The 10,914-nt window shown below is 33.9% G+C and overlaps 1 protein-coding gene across 2 annotated transcripts in view; it reads right to left on the bottom strand.

Moving 5' to 3' along the window:
* Window positions 1-2,532: 2,532 nt before the first annotated feature.
* The window catches only part of MS3_00004909 (uncharacterized protein), a gene marked incomplete at its 5' end in the record, with an annotated part of 59,064 nt that continues 50,682 nt past the window's right edge, over window positions 2,533-10,914 (bottom strand). The window contains 2 exons of one of the 2 annotated variants that reach the window (XM_051212887.1): window positions 2,533-3,595; window positions 4,870-9,801. Coding sequence is in view for 1 of the 2 variants with exons in the window: in XM_035731545.2 (XP_035586058.1) it covers window positions 9,476-9,801 (326 nt within the window). Of the gene's footprint in view, window positions 3,596-4,869; window positions 9,802-10,914 lie in introns of those variants that run through there. The other variant, XM_035731545.2, reaches the window with a different exon arrangement.

The raw sequence follows: 10,914 nt of genomic DNA, 5'->3' as shown, positions 1-10,914 counted from the left end.
TACAAAATTCTCGCCGCTGTCCTTCAACGACATTGATTGTTAATTAGTCATACAGTATTTTTGATTACCGTGCTGATTCTGAAAATGGCTATCTCTTCCGATCAATTACAGTTGCTATTTGAGCGACAACAGCAGCGTTTCAAAAAGAGCCAGTTGAGTGTTTTAGACAATTTACGCATACGGCTGCTAAATCATCCATGTTTTGGAGATGTGACAGAAGTTGACAAATTAATTTCTAATTTGCATACAGAGCTGGAAAATGACTGCAGAACGTATAAACGTGTCGACGAAACCCTTCGTGAATCCTTGATAAGCGATAATGTAAACGAATTAGTGGCAGTCATTCATGATGCGCCCAGTGATCAAGAAATGTCCTTTTCAGAAACATGCCTTGTCGTGCGTTCAAATCCCATTGTCCCCGAAACACCATCTACAAACACTGGATTTTCCAGCTCACAGAAAGACAATGTCTTATTAAATACTCATGAAATTATTGCAGTACCCGCTCACAAAAAAATAGAAAATGAATCAAGCATCATAATGAAGACAATTGCATTAAATGGAGCTCATCATTCTACGACAAAAGTTTCTGATGAATGTACTTATTGGGGTTCTCTAGTTGTTTTACCAGATATGAGTTATCTTAATGACTCATTCTTTTGATCAAATTTCTTACAAAAATGAGGAAAATTTGTCGGATGCATCAAACAATGATCAAGAACCTAATAAAATTTTGATAGATGCTGATTATTCTAGTGATCGATTATCTACAAATAAGATTTTCAAGAAATCTGATGAAAATGTTTCACAAGAATCAAACCTTAATGACCTCATATCTAGTGTCGCTGATCCTCACCATTTATTCAGTTCTAGTAGACCCTCTACTCAATGCAGGAAATATGCTTTAAATAGAGTCAAACTAACTGTAACTTGGGAATATGAGGACCCAACATTATTTCGTGGGGGAGGATGAAGTCATAAAATTTAAAGATGGATCTCAACATAGAGTCTTCAAAAAAAGAAGGGGAGGTGATATAATGGAAAGAAAAGTCAATTTTCGACTGATTTACTCATTATAAGTTCTGGTTCAACATTACTTCCGTTTTCATTCAATGTAGTGATTACTTAATGTAGTATTGGTTTTCTATTCTCGTATGATATTTTATTCTGTAGAATATACGATATTCTTGTATTTAATTGACATGAACTATGTTCAGTATGTGATTTGTTATAACTCGAAGTATTTTTCATATATGTGATTTCATCCCCATTATTAATCAAAATGGGTGTACAATCAATATATGAGTGTATTTTCTACTAGAGTCGTTTTCGTCGTCGTCGTCGTCGTGTTTTGGGGTTAATAAATCACCACTTATACCAGTCTTTGTGTTCTTATTTTCTCGTCGTGGGAATTGCAGAGGTCCCTCGTTCCGAGTATAAGTGATAAGCGTTTCCGACATAACAATCAGCGACGACCAGATACAAAATGTAGCATTAAAAGAGCCAAGACAATAAGCATTCAAACGACAAATTATAGCAATAACCTTTCATTTCATCTTCCTGAATTACATTCTTGACGTTTAGTTTCTCTCATATGACTGATAACTACACTCTTCCGATTTCTCTTTCTGCTCATCTTCTTAGATTTATTTCATTACTCTAATGTGGTAATACCAGTCTGGGTTGACACACGTTTATACCATGAACTACGTTGACTATATACGAGAGAACAGACTTTTATCGAAACAAGATCAGTAGCAACTACTTCAAATATAACTAAGTGTATTGAGAAGTACTCTATAAGTGTTAAATTAGTTTGGTCTGGTATCTGTGAACAAGACGATGGTGGTACTGTTTGAAATAATTACAAGATTAAACCGTATCCTGCTTGGGAAACGTAGCACTGCCAAAATGTGATTATTCGTTTAGATATTCGTTATATCGTGAAATCAAACTATGATTAAGCCATGATGACAAAGTATAACGTTTTCATTACTATGTTTCTTGTAATCAATATCTATTTTATGTCATCTACGTTGCAATTTCAAGAAAAATGTATAATAATACAGATTTTATCTTTCGATCAGTTGTTATGATCAACTTTATTTATGTGTTATGTGGAGTTTAAACTATTTTCATCAAGGGTTTACAATTATTTATCTGTTTTCTTCTATTCTTGAACTTCTAACCGGTGCTCACCCACAACCTTGGATAGAATCGAAATCAAGACTTTCTTATTTAAAGGCAAACACACTACCTATTCATTTCAATGAACCGACATCCAATGGATCGAATTTTCAACCACAGTCAAGTAAGTATATGGCGTGATTTTCATTCAGTATAATCAGTGATGTTTATTTCAAGTTGGAAGTACCATTTCACGTATCTAAAAATGGAGTGGTCGCCACGACGTCTTAAGGTCTTGAGGCACGCGTAAGTGTATTCTTAGAAAATATTATAGGTCCTATTGAATGGATTTCCTTAGGAATTCTTATTATATCATATTTTCCATACATGTTTCAGGGTTTTAAGCATAAACACCAAAGATCTATATTTGTTGTCTGACTGACATTACTTTATCGCTTGAAATTTTCTTCCTGATAGTTTCAAACGACGTATTCAGAGCATACACACATTGTTCACATGCTGTTGAATTGCCTAGAGAGTTTTCCGTTCATAATTGTTTTACTGTTCCCATCCATATCTATTTTGATATAAGTTAACTTCATAATTCGTCTTATCTACCTTAATAAATATTGAAATTGGACTAATTATTTCAAACGCACATCATATGTTTCTAGTGCACTTTCTGTACATTCAATTTAGTAAGAATATTAGCAGATTTTTTAGTTTTGGTGACAGAAATTAGCTACTGACAAGTAGCCTGAATCCATGACTACGCACGTGGGACTCGAACACAGGACCTTCGGTCTCACTCGCGAACGCCTAACCTCTGGACCACTGAGCCAGCATCAAACGATGTTAATGTGTGGCTCTAATCAATTTACGATATCGCATGACCCTTCATCCATTTCCTGAGGTGAATAACTGTCTCACACCCGACTAATGTTTCCGGGCTTTCAATAGTGGTCTAGTTTAAATCGATTTGTGATTTCAACCGTGTAAATACTACGATTTTCATGAATATCCCATACTACTAACAAGTAGTTGAATTTGGTTTAAAAATTATATATTTGATTCCATGGTAGAATCATAAACATTGGGATTTATTGAGAATTGTGCTAAATTAAATTTTCGAACTTGTTTCTGAATGATGCTTTTGGATACACGTAGAAAGAAACAGTACCAAGTCAGTTTAAGGGTAGGTGAGATGTCTACTCTCATTTAAGCAAGTTGTTTTGGTAACTTGTTTTCGTGATTAAGAACTGATCTAAGTTACATCTTAATATGATTCCACAGCCCCCGATGCTGACGATTCTTTTCTCGTATATCTGTTCAAAGCTAAATTTTAGACCAATCATGTTCATAATAACCAGGCATTGGACACTTGATATTCATGTAGTGTACAAACGTTGAAATAGATTTGAATTTAATTATAGAATCTTCGTTCACCAATGTTCCTTGTTTCATTTGCCTGTAAACGAGGAGAAAATCATGAAATCATTCGAAAAAGACCATCTGCAACCGTACAAATGACTCAGAAGCTAAGTGATATAAAGTCAAATGAATGAGTTTCATTACTCTATTTATCCTGAATTTGTGGTTAAAAAATCAGTAATGAACCTTGATAATAAACCATTTTAAACACGTTTAAATTTCATCAATAGAACGAAGGATTTTCAGTTCATCTGTAAACTCACTTGTTATTAAAAGGAATGAGAATATTAAGGTTACCTAAAGTGTTGTTATCAATATGTATGATAATTTAATCAGACCGAAACGTTGCTTAGAATCAGTCATTTTCTTTCACTTAACACGTTATAGTGTCTCTTTAGTTTAAAAGCACGAGTAGCAACCATTTTATTACATGTTCGTAAATTACTTCGCCATCCTGTGTGTATGATGTTGAGTCAGTATCTCTAATCTTCACATAATATTTGCACCTAAACAACCGGTATAGAATTGTTGAATTAAATGATGAATTATCAAGACAATACTCTTTATAATGTTTACTCAGTTTCAACTGTAAAGTTTTCAGTTCAATACCAAAGTCAAGAATGAGAAATTCATTTCATTTTATAAATTTTAATGGCAATCAACAGCGAGTATTAAACATAAGTGTTTTAACTTGTTGAAATTAACTAACACAATGCATCAGTAAACTTGATTAAATGAAGAAAGCTTGCTGTTTCTATAATCTGTTATTGTACAAATATTCAACCGTAAGATGTACTATTTAGTTATTTAGATTCTTAATGCCAAAACGGTGTTTAGTTTTAACGTTAAGTTAGGAATGTTGACCACTGAATTTTGAGTGAGTGATTCTAATGCAGCTTGTTTCTTGCAAAACCTAAAAGATTCAACCTCTCACAACTCTGAGGTTGTAGGTGCACTCTAACATTGAGAATTTTTGTAGTGAAAGCGATCCAATGTTTACCGATAGCAAACTATGATGAATACTATTGAGAAATAAGGCTTATCAACGTTTCAGAAAATCCTTAATCAAACTATGTAAATGTTGTGATGGCGTTGAGAAGCATGGCGAGGCCTCCAGAGGCTCTAAAGGAGCCGAAGAGTTTCCGTCCAATCAGAGCCCGACAGAGCCTTCCAGATTATCGACGTAGCGTGCCACGATTGAATGGTAGCATAACTTGCCCCCTTGAGGATTGACTGAACTATAATGACGTTATAACCAACGCTAATAACTATAAATACCCATGTTTTTTTCTGTACATTTTTTATTCTTACCCAATAATTACCTCCGTTGTTTCTTCTGGCTTCTGATTTTGCGACCGCGAGGTTTTACACATTCACGTGCCGTTAGTCGTACATCGTAGTCTGCCGTAATCAAGTAAAGGACTTAATAGTAAAAACAGTTTAAACCACAAGTTAGTGAGCAAGTTAATGAATAAGAGAATAAAGATGTATTATAGACTTTCAAAATAGGAATCAACCAAGACTACTGCCATTGCCTTTCCTTCAATAGAAATAATTAGAGTGAAACTAAATATAGCTTTGAGTTAGAAGTTTCATACGAATAATTATGTCTCATCGATGGTATCACCAATATCAGGACTTATTACAGAATCAGTGGCTGGAAACCTCGATCTTACCAGTGATCAAGCCAAAAGTTTGGATTCGTTATGTAGACAACACATTCGCCATCGTCAAAAAGGACGAGCTGGAAAACATCTACATTCTGATCAACAATGCCTTCGATGACATAAGGTTCACAATGGAACAGGAATCAAACGATAAAATGTCATTCTTGGATGTATTAATAACCAGGACTGACACAGGAAAACTGGAGACTCAAGTATATCGGAAGCCAACCCGTACAGATCAAATTCTCAATTACAATAGCAACAATCCAAGGACTCACAAAATCAACGTCATACAAACTTTATTCATAAGGGCGACAAAACACTGCAACACACTTGCAGTGCGGAAAAGTGAAGAAAAATACCTGAAGACTATCTTTCAAAAGAAAGACTGCAGAAACAAAATCAGGTACAGAAACCAACAAACGGATCATTCTACCACATATATAAAAGGTATATCAGAAATTACAACGAGATTGTTGAATCCATTTGAAATAGGTGTGACACGTAAACCAACAAAATCACTTCAATCAATCCTATGCAAACAAAAGAACGAAATGTAAAAAGAATAAAAACCGAACGTCATTTGCAAATTAAATTCTCCCAACTCCGAAAAACACTACATCGGACAAAGTGGACACCCCCTTCATCTTCGCCTTCATGAACATCAATTAGCGGTCAAACACCATCACATATCCTTGCTTATACCAATGCAGGTGGACAACTGTGGACACACAGTCTACTGGGAAAATGTTGAGATCTTGTATAGAAAGAATTCTAAAAGCACCAGAAACCTTTTAGAAGCTTTGCACCCAGGTCAATCAGCAATCAACAAGTACGTTGAGATCGATCCAATTTATCAACCAATCAGTAAAATTATGAACAAATATAGAAATAAGAATATATAAGAATCAAATCAATGGGATATGTAATCAAAATAAGAAAGTAAACAGTGACAGATTAAAGGTCAACAATAACCAATCAAGATCGAGGTCTACTGGACAAGCTATGAGTCATATGTGGAGAAATTCGAACAATTCACTTCTACTTGAAGTTCGTGCTGATGATGTCGTTTAGAAGTATGATGAAAGCTGTTGTTGATCAGTTATACCCCTAAATATCAACAACCGGAAATCACGAACCATTGCCAATACCTATACTACTAATATTCTTAAGTAATCATCTGATTAACTGATTAACATAATCAACTGCTAAGTCTTTTAGACGATTACGCTGGTCTTGTAATATAGAGGTATAGAACGATAGATAGCTTTTAAATAAAATTAGCCATATTATTATCAATCATGGTTGAATTTCGATCAGTTTTGCTGGCACGTATTTCTTCTGCGTGGATTGCCACAATATGGCAATTCTGTCACAAGATTTCTTTTAATAGATGGATAATAGCTAACAGCAGGATCAACAATGCTGGTTTTTTCCTATCCGGAATTCGCCAGTCGAATGTATCTTCACCCGTGTTGATATATGCATTAGGACTCAAACTCGGTGTTTCTCCTGGACTCAGTAGCTTAATGGATAAGGGGTTGGGATTTGGAGCGAAAGGTACTAGGTTCGAGTCTCAGTGCCAACAACAACACGCATGCGGATAAACCCCAGTGACCACTCGCGCATAGGATGAAATACACATTACGAGTTCTGCTGATAGATATAATGCATGTATTATATTAAAATAGCACTTTGATCATTAAAACTCAGTTAAGTTGCAGTCAATATGTGACCCCATAAGAATGTGTTATTGGTGCCTGTTGCTACATCAGCAAAGTGAGAAAATAACTAACAAAATGGGAAATAGGGGGAGGGGAATAATGTAATCTTGAATGAAATAAAAATCTAAAAATCCAATTTGATCAGAATAAACGATAATGAAGAACGTAAAATTAGGATTGACACTAACTTCAAGGTTTAGAGAATGATAGAGAATGAAGGCCAATGAGTTGTTGTGATCACTTTTGGAACATTCCCTTCAAAGTCTATAGCCATATATTACGACTACTGGATAGGTTTCAAACAAGAAGTTTGCACCTATTGATATGGCTCAGACTAGTAATAAATAATTTTATTGATTAATTCACTGATTTGTCTACCCCAAAAGTTTTCATCCGACTTCTCAGTCTTTGTTGATTTAAGTAAGTAAATATTTATTTAATTGATTTGCATCGCTTGTTTGAATCTTCCACTTAGGCTCTAGAACTGGATTAAATCGGTCTCTTTTGACATATGGGCATTCTGTGAGGATTGTCTCAATATTGCATTATAGAGATGAGTAATGGATAGCAGTGGAATCCAAGATATGCGTTTATTTTTACTTAAGACTCGTCAGCTAGATGTACTTGAATTTCAGAGTTGATATTTACTCTTTGACTCGAAAGCAGCACCATTCACTTCAAATGCCACTGCGTTATCCACTTATATGTAGATCTCAACTGTTCATATGGTCCTTTTTATTCACAATAAGATACATTCATCAGAAGTGTAAAGTTGAAGAATATGGACGATAGTTAATTTAGATAACTTATTAGGATAAATGAATCATTCATATTACAAGTTTAATGTTTACTACGCCTAGATGCTATTCGTATTTAATTTATCTTAAATCTACTTTTGTTCCTTACGTTTTTAATTAGACTCAATCATGAACCGACTGTCAAATTTTAGCATTTGGGATTCCAACCAATACTATTTGATCATTCAGTAGTAATAAACATCATACTATTCCCTAGTGTTGATCGAGTTTGATTGATCAAGGACCATTGATAGCTGTTGACTTATGGTTGGTTATATTGGCTGACGTGTGGGAGTAGGCTTGAGAGCTAAGGGTGACCTAACTATCTGATTGTGCTGACGTAATGTAGCAACTTGAACCGATGTGGATAGCTATTCGGTTCTACGTTAGTTATGGATGACTGGCTGTCTGACTTAGTACGAGATTTTGTAAATACTTCACACATCCATAACCACAAACGTATTCTACACTTCAACAAACATACTCAAAATCAAACAAGAACAAAACTTTTTAGCCGAAAATACATACTGCTTTTCTTGCATCCGAATAAAAAAATAAACAAGAAGGTGTACTTAATTATATTTTTAAATGAATCTAACAAATAATACAAGATAGTAATAACAATAATTGTGCAATTAATAAAACAAATGCCTTCTACTAGCAATCTCAATTATTCTCTGGTACTGTGTGTGTAAAGTTGAAGGTGTTCATTCTTTCTCAATTACTCTACAGTGTTTTAAAACAAATAACAATAATAATAATAACAACAACAAGAAGTATGATAATACCCAAAAAACGAATGTCAACAATTACATCATGAAACACACGTACTGTCATTTACATCACATGCTTGTTTCACAATGACTGACTAGAAGATTAATTGCTGTTATTGTTTGTTTATTCGTGATATAGATGACAATAATGACTTTGATGTTGTACTATTGTTAATTATTTATGATTTATTTATCATTTATGTTTTCCCGTCTTTTCGCGCTTAAAAAAACAAAAAGAACAACTTCATATCACAGTAGAAATGTAAAAGAAAAGAATTCTGAATAAAGAAAATAATTAAAAGAGCATATATTTCTGTATGAAAATCAAACAAAAAAATCTAATAAATAACATTAAATCATTAACCAAATAAAATGAAAAGTGCTCCACAATTAGATATCACCATTAAAACAATAAATGAATGTGAATATTGAATTTTCAGAAAAAAAACAACTGAAAAGTATAAATACAAAAAAATTTTATTGCTAAAAAAAGAATGAATGAAGTAGGTAAGAAACTTGTTTATGCAGTAGTAATGGTGAGATTATAATTTATGGACGATTTTTGAGCGACGCCAAGGTGACCTTATGAGTGTCTACCTACTTACTAGGGATAAATGAAGGTTATAAAGCAGTTTGAAGAATAAGGATTAATCGTTAGGGTTAGGAATTACATTTACGGTTTTTCATCATGAACTGACATCAGCTATAATGCCAAGACTCTATTTGGTCAGATGGATGAGTGAATTTCGCGCCAAAATCCGAGGCCTGTTATCTTATACCTGATTGGCTCGTCCATAAATCATAGTCTTACCGTAGTAATATATTTAGATAGAATGTTTAAAATGTATATTTAAGTGTGATATTCAAAGTGTTTTGAGGATATATTGATGTGTACAAGAACGGTACTTTTCTGAACTAAAGGCATATTTAAATTCATCTATTCATTCGTATCTTCTTTATGATAATGCTGCTGCTGATGATGATGGTTCCAGTGGATTTGCTAGTAACCAAGGATATTGTTGAAACGAATTAACAATAACTGTACTGCCCCAACGTATTGAAGATGGTAGTATATATAATAAACAGCCAATATGATCTAATATAGGTCTATCGATCCAATATAAAGGATTGAATACATTAATTTCTGATGAATTCATTAATCCAGATAAAATATATGGCCATGTTCTTAAATATGGTGAGGCTAAAGTGAAACCAATGAATACACCTGCTACATTTATTGGATGACTCAATCCTACACTGTATAATTCCATCCCACAACCAGCTGAAAGTGTTAAAAAAAGAAATTCATTAAAAAATATTACACTATGCATAGAAAGTTGTATAAGGAACACAAGAATTATTGGTAAAACTAAAGTATAAGGATGTACCAATTGGGTGTCGAAATGTAGTCTCAAGGCCACTGTACGTAGTTCAAATAAACGTGTTGAATATCTATCTTATCATTCTAGACTTCAACAGAAATGTGATAGTAACATAATTACAAACAAACGGGCTGATTTAGAAAACCCTTTCGTGTAATATTAATAAGTAGGTAAGACAGTAAAATATCAGATAATACGTCATACTGTACTCCGTTGCCAACTAGTTAAAAAAAGAAGTGTAAGAGCCAAGTCGGGTTGCTGCCACATACTACTTATATCTATCACCATAAGTAGCATACACCACAATGTTGCTGTTGTTATCAATTAATGACCAACGTCTACTTAGTATTGAGAACGTTGAAAACTAAAAACTATTGGACATCTGTTTTATCCTGCATTAGGACGTCTTGAAAGCACGTATAAACGGGTTGAACTCACGCTTTCACTAGTGACTAATTTCGAAAAGTAACTCCAACTCCAATGAAAAGCCGGGATTAGTCGAGTTCGAACATGTCAAGTGTAAAGTGATTACCGACCAGTGTCATCGGAAGATGGCTTTACGATGCCACAACTTGATTAAAAATGAACATATAAACCATCCTATCCCGAATAAGTAGTCTAAAGGTTAAGTTCTAGCTGTTAAATCTAAAAACCCTGGATTCAGTTCATGATGGAATCGTTTATGTGTACTGCTCAAGTGCCCCATATTGAAAATAAAAAGCTGTCCAGGGCCTCCTAGTTGTCTGACTACGGTATATAGCTAGTTATTAAAGAAATAAACATTATTATATTCCGATGAGAATAATGGATGGTAACTGTCAGAATCTATTCATGGACTAATATTATACATATATTTTTATTGTATAATTGTTGAGTAACTAAACTATTCATATTTGTGTTTCTCTTATTATAAGCTTTATTTTGACTCATAGACTATTATTATACGATTTACCATTCCTGAGTTATGTCCAGTCTATCAATTACTATCTCCCACATTCACAGTAACTTTTGGC

This window comes from Schistosoma haematobium, chromosome 3 (assembly GCF_000699445.3).
Source record: "Schistosoma haematobium chromosome 3, whole genome shotgun sequence".
Classification (NCBI taxonomy): domain Eukaryota; kingdom Metazoa; phylum Platyhelminthes; class Trematoda; order Strigeidida; family Schistosomatidae; genus Schistosoma; species Schistosoma haematobium.
This window is presented reverse-complemented; position numbering and strand designations above follow the sequence as displayed.